Source organism: Nerophis ophidion, linkage group LG15 (genome assembly GCF_033978795.1).
Source record: "Nerophis ophidion isolate RoL-2023_Sa linkage group LG15, RoL_Noph_v1.0, whole genome shotgun sequence".
NCBI lineage: Eukaryota > Metazoa > Chordata > Actinopteri > Syngnathiformes > Syngnathidae > Nerophis > Nerophis ophidion.
In genome coordinates, this window is record NC_084625.1 from 24,374,737 (window position 1) to 24,389,271 (window position 14,535).

General features: G+C 39.4%; 2 protein-coding genes across 5 annotated transcripts in view; one reads left to right on the forward strand and one right to left on the reverse strand.

The window, feature by feature from the left end:
• Positions 1–14,272, forward strand: terf1 (telomeric repeat binding factor (NIMA-interacting) 1). The gene is made up of 11 exons (XM_061921880.1): positions 1–237; positions 535–630; positions 695–822; positions 3,700–3,786; positions 3,875–4,024; positions 6,181–6,281; positions 6,358–6,428; positions 7,556–7,649; positions 13,145–13,227; positions 13,293–13,330; positions 13,408–14,272. The coding sequence occupies exons 1-11, from the start codon at positions 51–53 to the stop codon at positions 13,567–13,569; spliced, it is 1,197 nt and encodes a 398-aa protein (XP_061777864.1). The 5' UTR covers positions 1–50; the 3' UTR covers positions 13,570–14,272.
• LOC133569497 (somatomedin-B and thrombospondin type-1 domain-containing protein) overlaps positions 13,635–14,535 on the reverse strand; it is a 24,735-nt gene continuing 23,834 nt past the window's right edge. For all 4 annotated transcript variants that reach the window (XM_061921882.1, XM_061921883.1, XM_061921884.1 and 1 more), the window contains one exon: positions 13,635–14,534. In XM_061921882.1, the coding sequence (XP_061777866.1) occupies positions 14,417–14,534 (118 nt within the window). In that variant the 3' untranslated portion in view covers positions 13,635–14,416. The remainder of the gene's footprint in view (position 14,535) is intronic.

Genomic DNA, 14,535 nt, shown 5'->3' on the forward strand with positions numbered 1-14,535 from the left:
TTTGTGACGTCCGCGGAAATTCAAACAATCAGAAAGACACAAACAGGGAAATGGCCGACATGGAAGTACGAGATAGCGATAAAATTCACACTTTTTTTATGACTAACGACGACTGCTTCAACCAGGCAACACTTGTCGCCTCTCAGTGGATTCTAGACTTCCTTTTTGTAAGTTTGTGTCGTCGTTTTAAGGAAGGAAACCACGAGGCGTTCAAAGACGCCATTTCTACTTACAAGTGTAAGTTGGTCGCTTAGCTCATAAGGTTGAATTGAATTGAATTATTTTTATATAGCGCTTTTCTCTAGTGACTCAAAGTGCTTTCCATAGTGAGACCTAATATCTAAGTTACATTTAAACCAGTGTGGGTGGCACTGGGAGCAGGTGGGTAAAGTGTCTTGCCCAAGGACACAACAGCAGTGACTAGGATGGCGGAAACGGGAATCGGATCTGCAACCCTCAAGTTGCTGGCAACCGAGCTATACCGGTTAATACCAACTTTATCCAGAGGCTCACTTTAAGTATTTTATTCCCCAGGCTTTTCTCAGCAGGTCTTGCTTAGGGGAGAAACGTCAGCCGAGAAAAGTAGAATATGTGACTTCCTCGCTGGAGTCATGCAGGGAAAGAAGATGGGTAAGCAAAGCATCGCTTAGTGTCGCATTTAATTGTTCTTCAACCTGGTTGTCTTCCAATGAAGACGCACACTTTGAAGATGAGGACAATGTGATGCCGCTCATATCTGCGACCAAAGTGTGGCTGGAACTCAAAGACGCCGTGGAAGACGACAGTTTGTTTGCAAACATCACCGTTCTCCTGATGATGCAGGTAAGCACTGAGGAAGTGGAACATCCGCGTATGTTGTGACGACCAGCCCATTTTTTATATATTATATCATTTTCAACATTTACAAATAATCAAAGAAACAATAATAATAATAAAAAAAACAAGTAAAAAAAGCACCATGGGGAGTAAACACAGCAACTTAAAGGCCTACTGAAATTAGATTTTCTTATTTAAACCGGGATAGCAGGTCCATTCTATGTGTCATACTTCATAATTTTGCGATATTGCCATATTTTTGCTGAAAGGATTTAGTAGAGAAAATCGACGATAAAGTTCGCAACTTATGGTCGCTAATAAAAAAGCCTTGCCTTTACCGGAAGTAGCAGACGATGTGCGCGTGACGTCACCAGGTGTGAGGGCTCCTCACATTGTTTACAATCATAGCCACCAGCAACTAGAGCGATTCGGACCGAGAAAGCGACAATTTCCCCATTAATTTGAGCGAGGATGAAAGATTTGTGGATGAAGATATTGAAAGTGAAGGACTAGAAAGAAAAAAAAGGCGAGGACAGTGGGAGCGATTCAGATGTTATTAGACACATTTACTAGGTTAATTCTGGAAAATCCCTTATATGCTTATTGTGTTACTAGTGTTTTAGTGAGATTATATGGTACCTGAAAGTCGGAGGGGTGTGGCCATCATGTAAACGATATCCATATATCTAAAGACACATATCAGGTTTTTTTATTCTTTAATAATATGAACTTGTCGGCTTGTTATTACATGATACCTTTATCTCTATGTTTACATTTTGATAGAGGGAGGTTTTTTTCTTATTATTATTTATTGTTTAAGTTATGTACATTTATGTACATGTAAATGCTGTATCAGGACAAATCCATTAAGAGTTTGAGCAGAAATATGTCATAGGAATTAACTATACACAATAAAACATTAACAAAATACTGTTTCACATGAAGGGGGTTAGAAGTAATACCTTTGTGACATTAAAAAAACACAATGTAAAAAAAAAAAAAAAAATCATGGCGTTTACTTTTTGAAATCAAAATAAAACGCATCTCATGCTTAGAATACACCTATTTCTCACAATTTTGAAAATGTGCCAATAAATAAACATTTGAATACCAAAGCATTGGTAATTGCAACAATTTTCTGGGAGAAGTGGTGAATTATCTGACAGAAATGCAGGGTACCAATATGTTTGGCCATAACTGTACAAGCTGTATTTTACTATTTAGAAGAGTGGTCCCCAACCACCGGCATTTGCTACCGGGTGCACAAAAACATTGAATAATTCATAAACTGCTGCATGTTCTCCAAATTACTGTATCTTTCGCCTGTCCCATTAGACACGCCAATCAGCTTGTTCATTGATGTCTAATAAAACTCCTTATAGGAAGTTGCCATTTGTTGGATGGGACAATGCACAATAATAAACATAAATGTGCCAGATTGTAGCCAAAAGCTCATTTCCATCTGCAGTCTCCCTCAGGTTGATGGTGTATATAGTATAACCAGTAACCAGTGGTTCTCAAATGGGGGTACGTGGACCCCTGGGGGTACTTGAAGGTATGCCAAGGGGTACCTGAGATTTTTCAAAAATATTCTAAAAATAGCAACAATTCAGAAATCCTTCCTAAATATATTTATTGAATAACACTTCAACAAAATATGAATGTAAGTTCATAGACTGTGAAAAAGAAATGCAACAATGCCATATTCAGTGTTGACAGCTAAATTTTTTGTGGACATGATCCATAAATATTGATGTTAAAGATTAATTTTTTTGTGAATAAGTGTTTACAAGGAAGTTCATGAATCCAGATGGATCTCTATTACACACCCCAAAGAGGGCACTTTAAGTTGATGATTGCTTTTATGTGTAGAAAGTATTATTTATAACTGAATCACTTGTTTATTATTCAACAAGTTTTTAGTTATTTTTATATCTTTTGTTCTAATAGTTAAAGAAAGACCACTACAAACGAGCAATATTTTGCATTGTAATACACTTTAATAAATCAGAAACTGATGACATATTGCTGTATTTTACTTTATTTATCTCTTTTTTTTCAATCAAAAATGGTTTGCTCTGATTAGGGGGTACTTGAATTAAAAACATGTTCCCAGCGGGTACATCACTGAAAAAAGGTTAAGAACTACTGGTATATACCATCAACCTGCTTAGGAACATCTAATCGTAACGAAACAAGCCCAGAGCTCCCACTCAATTAGTGTTATGGTGAGTTGTATTTTTCATGCACTTATATTTGTTGTATTTATCTGCCACAAGTTGAAGGCCACTCCGTGAAAATAATGCCTTTATTGAACCGTCACTAGTGCAAAAAAGTTAGGGACCCCAAATTTAGAATACACAAAATGGAGAAAGACGTTTGTTCTTGTCTCACACAAAGAATGTGGATGATAGGCAAAATTCCCCCCAAAAAGTGCAGTTCCCCTTTAATGATGCAAGACCTTGGCAAAACACCTAAATAATATATTACAATAGCTGCTACATTTACCAACAGGTGGTTGTCCTGCTGTTTGCAGGCACATATTTTTCTTTTATATTCAGCTATATTGAGTTTAGTAAAAGTGCATGACTAGATTTTAAAAAGGACTGACAAGTGTAAATACACAAAAAACTTGTACTTCCGCCCAAGTGCAGCTGGGATAGGCTTCAGCACCCCCGCAGCCCCAAACGGGACAAGCGGTAGAGAATGGATGGATGAGTAGTAGATGCAAAAGAAAAAATATATTGTGACACTGGTATATCAATATTGTACACATGTTTGTAAAGGTACAGCATTCATTAATTTGCTTGGCTTAACATTTAAAGTTACAATAAAGTTGTGTAATCTAAATACTATGTCTTCAGCAAGTTTGCTTTTTCTTAGACTGTAGCTGTGTGCTTGGAAAAGGGTAAAAAAACATCAGCGAACTGCGCTCTCAAGTGGTTTGACGAATATGCTGAATTGCCAGAGGTCAGTATATTACCTATATTACCTATCAGCGTGTCTTATTCACAGTAGAATAGAATGTTTGATAATGAGTGTCATCTTCCCCAAACAGAAACTGGTAGCCAAACTTTCCGCCATCGTTGCACGGATGGACACTTACCATCCATTCTTCACCAGTTTCAGCTTCAGTCGACTACTGGAGTCGGTGCAGTCATATTTGGACACATACCTGGCCAAGAATTCGTCCGACTATCTTCTTAAGGTGGGCTGACTCATGTTGTTTTCTGCCATTTTCATTCGAGGACATGCGTAGGGATAGGCTGATTGGCAACACTAAATTGTTCTTAGTGTGGGACTGTGAATGTTTGTCTATCTGGGTTGGCCCTGTGGTGGGTAAGATTATCCTCTCTATTTGACCCATCACCCTCACCCCCTGAGAGGTGAGGGGAGCAGTGAGCAGCAGCGGTGGCCATGCCCGGGAATAATTTTTGCTGATTTAACCCTCATTTCCAACCCCTTGATGCTGAGTGCCAAGCAGGGAGGTCATGGGTCCCTTTTGTATAGTCTTTGGTATGACTTGGCCGGGGTGTGTTAAAAGCTGAATCTGTCTCTTTGCCATACCTGCAAACGACTACGGTTTTCCCGTAATGAGTATAGTTTTTGATAATCCATTCTGGTTTACGTCTGCAGTAGTAAAAACTACTGTTTTCCATTAAAAATTATTAACTTCAAAATTGAATCTGTGCGGCAAAGCAACTCCACAGGCAGGGGACAGAATATACGGGAAACATCAATGATGATTGGTTGGTTTACTGTACGTATAAGGAAATCCATGATTGGTTGGTTGGTTTAATACAAACCCCGTTTCCATATGAGTTGGGAAATTATGTTAGATGTAGATATAAACGGAATGCAATGATTTGCAAATCATCTTCAACCCATATTCAGTTAAATATGCAACAAAAACAACATATATGATGTTCAAACTGATAAAGATTTTTTTTTTTTTTGCAAATAATCATTAACTTTAGAATTTGATGCCAGCAACACGTGACAAAGAAGTTGGGAAAGGTAGCAATAAATACTGATAAAGTTGAGGAATGTTCATCAAACACTTATTTAAAACATCCCACAGGTGTGCAGGCTAATTGGTAACAGGTGGGTGCTCAGTCTTTCACAAGAAAGGATGGGGGGAGGTACACCCCTCTGTCCTCAACTGCGTGAGCAAATAGTCAAACCGTTTTAGAACAATGTTTCTCAAAGTGCAATTGCAAGAAATTTATGGATTTCAACATCTAAGGTCCATAATATCATAAAAATGTTCAGAGAATCTGGAGAAATCACACCACGTAAGCGGCATTGCCGGAAACCAACATTGAATGACCGTGACCTTCGATCCCTCAGACGGCACTGTATCAAAAACCGACATCAATCTCTAAAGGATATCGCCAGATGGGCTCAGGAACACTTCAGAAAACCACTGTCACTAAATACAGATTGTCGCTACATCTGTAAGTGCAAGTTAAAGCTCTACTCTGCAAAGCAAAAGCCATTTATCAACAACATCCAGAAACGCCGCCGCCTTCTCTGGGCCTAACACCATCTAAGATGGACTGATGCAAAGTGAAAAAGTGTTCTTTTGTCTGACGAGTCTGACAGGCAGGGAAACAATCAGAGCCAGTTGGAGGTCTTCCACATTTAAAAAAGAAGCAACATGTTCTGCAAAATTGTGACCAAAGCACCACTATCGCATGGTTTGTACACCACGGGGAAGTTTTTTAAATGTAGATTAAATATCATATCATAAATCATTTTCCTGTGGGGATTAAAAGACATGCTAATTATTTTTGAAATATTATGATAAACATTTTACATTTATTTCAAATGGCATAAAATATTAGGAAAACATTTTCCTCAGATATTTTTTATTTTGACAGCATTTTTGGTAATGAAATGAATAAAGTGCTTTGTAGTAAAGGGCAGAAGCCTTGTTGACTCAACAGTGCCTCTGCTGGACGCTCTCAAGTAGTGCACTCCATCTTGCAAAAAAAAATCTTTATAATCCAATCATTTTGATTGGATTGGATTAATTTATCAATTATGCAGCAATCTTTTGGAACTACTTTTATGACACAATAATATTACTATTGCGTTGTTTAATTAAATATTTGGCCTACCTGTTTTTTGGAAGGGCAAACGACCACACCAAGCATGGCTTGCCTCCGGGATGCCTTGGACTCTTTTTCATCGGGTGTCAAAGGAATGTTTTTACATAATTGAGAAGGACCTGGAGGGCTTTTTTAATGGCAAGACTCATTGGTCTGTCCTCATTTGGCACGGTTTCAATGCCTCTTAAGCAAAAGTCAATAATTTTGGAACGGTATGAGGAAACATCATTTATACTGTGTGTCATATCAGGAAGCCATAAAGACAATCCAGAGTGGGGATGCTAAGGACGCCATGGCAACAGAGGTCAAAGCTCCCTCAAAGAAGAACACCTCAGAGCAGGAGAAGACAAAGTAAGAAATCAGCATTTTATGTCACGTCAAATGCTATTTAGTTTGCACTATTTGGTTATGTATTTCCTTCTTGCAGCGGAAAAGAGCACCATCTTCAGTTCGCCCTCAAGACACTGCGCGTTTGCCTTCCAAATGTATCAGTGCAAGGTAGTATCATTTACTCAATCAATCAATGTTTTTTTATATAGCGCTAAATCACAAGTGTCTCAAAGGGCTGCACAAGCTACAACGACATCCGCGGTACAGAGCACACATACGGGCAAGGAAAAACTCACCCCAGTGGTACGTCGATATGAATGACTATGAAAAACCTTGGCGAGGACCGCATATGCGGGCAACCCCCATCCCTCTCTAGGGGAGACCGAAAGCAATGGACTTCGAGTGGGTCTAACATAATATTGTGAAAGTCCAGTCCATAGTGAATCTAACATAATAGTGAGAGTCCAGTCAATAGTGGATCTTACATAATAGTGAGAGTCCAGTCCATAGTGGATCTAACATAATAGTGAGAGTCCAGTCCGTAGTGGGGCCAGCAGGAAACCATCCCAAGCGAAGACGGGTCAGCAGCGCAGAGATGTCCCCAACCGATGCACAGGCGAGTGGTCCACCCTGGGTCCTAAGTCTGGATAGCCAGTACTTCACCCGTGGCCACCGGACCTGTGTCCCCCCCGTCCCCTCCACAAGGGAGAGGGGGGCAGAGGAGAAAAGAAAAGAAATGGCAGATCAACTGGTCTAAAAGGGGGATCTATTTAAAGGCTAGAGTATACAAATAAGTTTTAAGATGGGACTTAAATGCTTCTACTGAGGTAGCATCTCTAACTGTTACCAGGAGGGCATTCCAGAGTACTGGAGCCCGAATAGAAAACGCTCTATAGCCCGCAGACTTTTTTGGGGGCTCTGGGAATCACTAATAAGTCGTGGTTCTTTGAACGCAGATTTCTTGCCGGGACATATGGTACAATACAATCGGAAACATAGGCTGGAGCTGGACCGTGTAGTATTTTATAAGTAAGTAGTAAAACCTTAAAGTCGCATCTTACCGTAAGTGCACAGGAAGCCAGTGCAAGTGAGCCAGTACAGGTGTAATATGATCACATTTTCTTGTTCTTGTCAAAAGTCTAGCAGCCGCTTTTTGTACCAACTGTAATATTTTAATGCTAGACATGGGGAGACCCGAAAATAATACGTTACAGTAATCGAGATTTACTGAAGTTGTTTCTCCTTCGGTCTAACTTTAATTACCTCCAACCTTTTTTTTAACATTTTGCCAACAGAGCTACTGTCCATAAAATCGGTGTCCACGAGCAAGGAGGACAAAAGCATGGATGCTATTGAGGACACACTGCTCTTACAGAAGGACAAAGTCAGGTACAATTCATTACTTATTACTTGTCTATTTTATCAAGCGGAAATATCAATGCTGAAAGACAGGGGTGTTCCACTTGCGTGCAGTGGGCATTTACTGCCTTGGTGTATTGTAAAAACAAGATCTATTTTTTACTAAAATATATATTATTACACACATTTGTTCTGTATAATGTTTAGCCTAGATAGTTTAGCATTTTCATTGCCTAAAATGTATCAAAGTGACATAGTGTGTTCTCTTTTTACAACACCTCAGATGTTCATATCTGCAATAGAGGGTGACAATCTACAAACCCTGTTTCCATATGAGTTGGGAAATTGTGTTAGATGTAAATATAAACGGAATACAATGATTTGCAAATCCTTTTCAACCCATATTCAGTTGAATATGCTACAAAGACACAATATTTGATGTTCAAACTCATAAACTTAATTTTTTTTTTTGCAAATGATAATTAACTTAGAATTTCATGGCTGCAACACTTGCCTAAGTAGTTGGGAAAGGGCATGTTCACCACTGTTACATCAATTTTTCTTTTAACAACACAATAAATGTTTAGGAACTGACGAAAGTAATTGTTGAAGCTCTGAAAGTGGAATTCTTTCCCATTCTTGTTTTATGTAGAGCTTCAGTCGTTCAACAGTCCGGGGTCTCTGCTGTCGTATTTTACGCTTCATAAAGCGCCACACAATTTCGATGGGAGACATGTCTGAACTGCAGATGGGCCAGGAAAGTACCCGCACTCTTTTACTACAAAGCCACGCTGTTGTAACACGTGACTTGGCATCGTTTTGCTGAAATAAGCAGGGACATCCATGATAACGTTGCTTGGATGACAACATATGTTACTCCAAAACCTGTATGCACCATTCAGCATTAATGGTGCTTTCGCAGATGTGTAACTTACCCATGACTTGAGCACTAATGCACCCCCATACCATCACAGATGCTGGCTTTTGAACTTTGCGCCTATAACTATTTGGATGGTTATTTTCCTCTTTGTTCCGGAGGACACCACGTCCACAGTTTCCAAATATAATTTGAAATGTGGACTCGTCAGACCACAGAACACTTTACCACTTTGCATCAGTCCATCTTAGATGAGCTCGGGCCCAGCGAAGACGGCGGCGTTCCTGGGTGTTGTTGATAAATGGCTTTTGCTTTGAATAGTAGAGTTTTAACTTGCACTTACAGATGTAGCGACTAACTGTAGATACTGACATTGGTTTTATGAAGTGTTCCTGAGCCTGTGTGGTGATATCCTTTGCACACTGTCTGCTTTTGATGCAATACTGCCTGAGGGATCAAAGGTCCATATTATCATCGCTTACATGCAGTTATTTCTCCAAATGCTCTGAACCTTTTGATGATTTTACGGACCGTAGATGGTAAAATCCCTAAATTCCTTGCAATAGCTCGTTGAGAAATGTTGTTCTAAAACTGTTCGACAATTTGCTTACAAATTGGTGACCCTCTCCCCTTCCTTGTTTATGAATCACTTAGCATTTCATGGAAGCTGTTTTTATACCCAATCATGGCACTCACCTGTTCCCAATTAGCCTGCACACCTGTGGGATGTTCCAAATAAGTGTTTGATGAGCATTCCTCAGCTATATTTATTGCCACCTTTCCCAACTTCTTTGTTACTTGTTGCTGGCATCAAATTCTAACGTTAAAGATTATTTGCAAAAAAAAAAATGTTATCAGTTTTAACTTCAAATATGTTGTCTTTGTAGCATATTCAACTGAATATGGGTGGAAAATGATTTGCAAATCATTGTATTCCGTTTATATTTACATCTAACACAATTTGGAAACGGGGTTTGTATCAATGAGGAACTATGCCGAGATTTAATAATGCGATATTATATCATATGCTCTCGCCGCGGATGGTATTTTTATTATTAAAGTGCAGCCGCTGTAAAGTACTTTAAATGTTCAACATCGTTGAGTGGAGTCATGGTTTTACTTTGTAACGCCCGCTTGTTTATCAGTCATGTTTATTAACACAACACGCAGTAAAATCGGTCACCCAGCAGCTAGCGTCTCAACATTGCATGTTCAGCCATTCTTCATGCTAGTGCAGGGGTCGGGAACCTTTTTGGCTGAGAGAGCCATACAAGCCAAATATTTTTAAAAGTATTTCCCTGAGAGCCATATATATTTTTTTTTTTTACACTGAATTCAACTATATGCGTGCATTTTTAAGAAAGACCAACATTTTTAGAGTATAATAAGTCTATTATTCTTTTGAATAACATTGTTATTCTGAGGCTAACCAACAATTAATAAAACACTTCTTACCATTAATGCAACTTTTTGTACAGGTGCAGTAGAAACCGGATGGATGGATTAAAATGCATGAGAATGTTTATATTTTGAACGTTATTTTTGACACTGTGATTACCAACGGAAATATTCATTACTTATCGTGTTAAGCAATATCAGCTAAGATTTATCTGAGAGCCAGATGCAGTCATCAAAAGAGCCACATCTGGCTCTAGAGCCATAGGTTCCCTACCCCTGTGCTAGTGGCTGAAGTCACAAATGGGGGCAAAAGCGACAAATATAGCAGACTTGAGTAGTGAAGTTGTACTTAAAGATACATCCACATCGTTGAAATCAAAACTGAACTGTAAATCACTTTGGCTTTTGTGTGATAAGGAGTTAGTGTATGATGTTTTTCTTACACACTATAAAACCACAGGCATTGTAGATTATGAGGATATAGATCATTGCAGTATTGCCATTATGAGATTTGGGCTGAATCCAAATCGGTACTTTTTATTGTACCAATTCACGTAAAATCCAGCTGGGTTGCCCGACTTGGCAGGCTTAATGCCCTTGGCGATCACTCTAGCAGCACTGAGAGGAGACTATGCCAAACTACCTGCAGGTTATGTTGCAGTTTCTAATGCCAACAAAACAATTGACTCCAAAAATGCTCCGATGTAAATAAAGTAAGGTTCCCTTTTTTCCAAATGTGTGCTCACTTGATGCTAACACATATTAGATTTGCTAAGCACTAGCGATGTTAACGTAAGGCTGGGCGATATGGCCTTTTTTTAATACCTCGGCATTTTTTGGCCATATCGCGATATATTACATATATCGCGGTATTTTGCCTTAGTTTTGAATTAAAATTTGATAAATATAATCACAGCAATTTGGTGATTTTATGTGTTTACATTAAAACATTCTTGTTCATACTGCATTAATATATGCTCATTTTAAACTTTCATGCAGAGAAGGAAATCACAACTAAGTCCATTGGCCAAAACTGTATTTATTAAAGTTATTAACAGGTGACTTTTCAAATGATGCTACACATTACCAGTAATGCTGCTTTTGGTAGCAACGCTTGTGCCCCACACTTGACAAATTAAAGTTGTCTATTCGACATATTCCCGCTTGAAGCTGAACCACCGCCAGACGATGGACCCCCTGCTGTTTTTCTTAGGAATTAATTCTTCCTTCATTTGTTACCAGATTCGCCCCTTCTCTCTCTCGTATTACCACTCGCACGGCTCCGATAGCATCACAGCGAACGTTAGCCACGCTGCTACCTCTCTGCTGGTCGAGGGCGTATACGTATGTGATGTGTGTAAGAAGGTGCACTTGCTGTCTGTGAGAAGGAGACACAAGGAGTGGTAAAAGCCAGCAGTGTAATGCCAGCAGCTAAAAGCAACTGCGTGAGAACGTCTACTCGAATATTACGATATAGTCATTTTCTATTTCGCACAGAGACAAACCCGCGATGTATCACATATATCGATATATCGCCCATCCCTATGTTAACGCCTCTAAATTTGTTAATAAAAACTATGACTAAGATGCACGTTACAATCCAACAACTGTAGGGTAATAGGTGCGGGCATTACACTACAGGCTCTTCTCACTCTTTGTTGTCTTTTCTTCTCACAGACAGCAAGTGCACCTTCTAACATAGATCACATACGTATACGCCCTCATGGAGCAGAGAGGTAGCAGCATGGGTAACATTAGCTGAGGTGCGAGTGGTAATACGAGAGAAAGAAAGTGTGAATCTGGTAACAAATGAAGGAATAATTAATTCCCAAGGAAAACAGCAGGGGGTCCATCGTCTGGCGGTGGTTTGGCTTCAAGTGGGAATATGTCGAACAGACAACCGTAATTTGTCAAGTGTGGGGCAAAAGGGTTGCTACAAAAAGTAGCATCATTTGAAAAGTCACCTGCTAGAGAATGAAGAGCGATTACTCCGCATGTCAATATCTCCCCTTCGGTGCCACACTAACAAAATACCGAAACAACCATTTTCACATCATCGTATGAAAAAAATAGTCAACAACAAAAGGAGATGACGTCCGCAGGAACCTACCACATAGCGAAGGACGAAGACTATTTGATTTCCTATTACGCAGCTCATTTTTATTTAACGGTTATGGAAATATCTTGTGTGACATCATGCACAGAAGTGCATTTTATTTTTTTTAAACTATTGTAGTGGCGTTGTGTACAAAAAGTGCACTTTAATTTAGTGTTGTTTTGATATGTCATCTTAGTGACATCATGCACAAAAGTGCACTCATAGCTTTTTTTAAAATGTCTCTGACAACCTTGCACTTTCTGTTTTGAAATGACATGAATGTTTGTGCCACTGCTTAATAACTGTTTAATAAATACAGTTTTGGTCAATAGACTTAGTTGTGATTTCCTTCTCTGCATGAAAGTTTAAAATAAGCATATATTAATGCAGTATGAACAACAATGTTTTTATGTAGACTCATAGAATCATCATACTGCTGTGATTATATGCATCAAGTGTTCATTCAAGGCTAAGGCAAAATATCGAGATATATATCGTGTATCGTGATATGGCCTAAAAATATTGAGATATTAAAAAAAGGCCATAACGCCCAGCCCTAGATTGAGCGAAAAAAACACTCTGCAACTATAATTGATGTTATGTTTGAATCTGCTAATTTTTTGAATATTGCAATAAAAAATGACATGTCATTATTAAAAGCTATAAATACACAGAAAATTATCAAAAATGGGATTGTAGCTGAGATAGGCGCCAGCGCCCCCCGCGACACACACCCCCCCCCCCCCCCCCCCCCCCCAAAAAAAAAAAAAAGGGAATAAGCGGTACAAAATGGATGGATGGGTACCATTGAGTACTGGTATTGATCCTCAGGTACCGGGTATTGGCACTGTATTGGTTCAAATATGAACTGTACCCATCCCTAACTGAGATGTTACCATTAGCTAAGTGTTATATGTTGAGAGTCCCAGTAGCAGCACTATTGCTACCTGCGATGAAGTGGCGACTTGTCCGGTATGTACCCTGCCTTCCGCCCGAATGTAGCTGAGTTAGGCTCCAGCACCCCCCGCAACCCGAAAGGGACAAGCGGTAGAAAATGGATGGTTGGATGATGCTGTGTTGTCTTACAAACGAGTGAAAAGCAGCATATGTTTAGTTTTAGTGCACAGATTAAAAAAAGGATTCTTTTTACAGGACAAAACGCAAACTTTTCTCCGCTACAGCAAGTGTGTGGGAGGCAGATCCTAAAAAGAGCGTCAAACCATTGGTGGTAAAAGGTATGTGTGATAATGTCCTATGTACCTATTTTTTGTTAAAAAGCAAAGTAATGTATTTTATTCAGAAACAAACACTCCGTTTACTAGTAAGGCAAAGAGACAGGTTCGTTTGGACACCTCAAAGCATTTATTACCCGAACTGTTGCTTTATTCTTAGTTTTGCCTTTTATTTTTTTTTAGAAATGGACCTCCGAGCTGGACAAGAAACTCAAAGATGGCGTCATGCGTCACGGCAGGGGAAATTGGGCTCGGATGTTGTTGGACGATGACTTTAAGGGCCGCACGGGCACCATGCTGAAGGACCGCTGGAGGGTTCTGGTAAAGGCCCATAAAGTTGACTGAAGATGTATTGGAACACAGTACGTATTGATAAGCTTATTTGTAGATGTGTATTTTTCTGTAGCACCTTATGGCAATTAAGTCTTTAATTCAGCTTACATACTCAGTTTATACAACAGATGATAAATACACATCGAGTATCAAAGGTTATCTTGGCTGACATCATGGCCTCCTTTAACTGCAAACCGCTTCAATCCACGGGAACAATGCTGATTGCAACCACGTAATGGATGTTATTTTCTCTCATCGTCAACAGCAGCATAATTTTTAACGATTATGAGTTTGCCAACTTCAGAGACTATTCCATGTCAGCAAGATGTTACTTAACTATTTGTCCCCACAAGTTTTTGGAAAGGCAAAGACCCCACTCAGTATGTGTGCATGTGACTTACATGGGGCTGTCTAAAGGTTTTTACATAATTGAGAAGGACCTGGAAGGCTGTTTTAATGGCAAGCATCTTTAAGCACGGCTGCAACAGCTTTAAAGTAAAAGTTAATTGTGTTGGAAAGGTATGAAGAGACATTATGCTATCTGTGTGTTTAATAATAGTACACCCATTCAAGTATATTTTACTGCTGTAGTAAGTGTACCTGCCACCAGAGGGCGTCATTTGTAAACAAACACATGGTTTGTTTTCATGGTGAAATACAGAAAACAAATGGAAAAAATACATTTTAAATGAATGAAATAAAGCATTTTTTAGGAGCTGTGTACATGAAGATAATAATGCTTAGCTTAATGGTGAACAGCTGCACAGCAGGTGTACCTAATAAAGTGACCCATCCCTGATTATATTCTGAGCAGCACCCAGTAAGAGTCGATAAGAAGAAGTGCCACACGTGTGTGTCATTAGATGAAGATAAAACTGTGCTGTGGTGGACAGTCGCACTGCTTCCGCCTCTGGATTTTCCGCCATGTTCCACCGCATCGAGGGTTGCCCACCGCCTGCCAGCGCAGCAGCGCCTCGC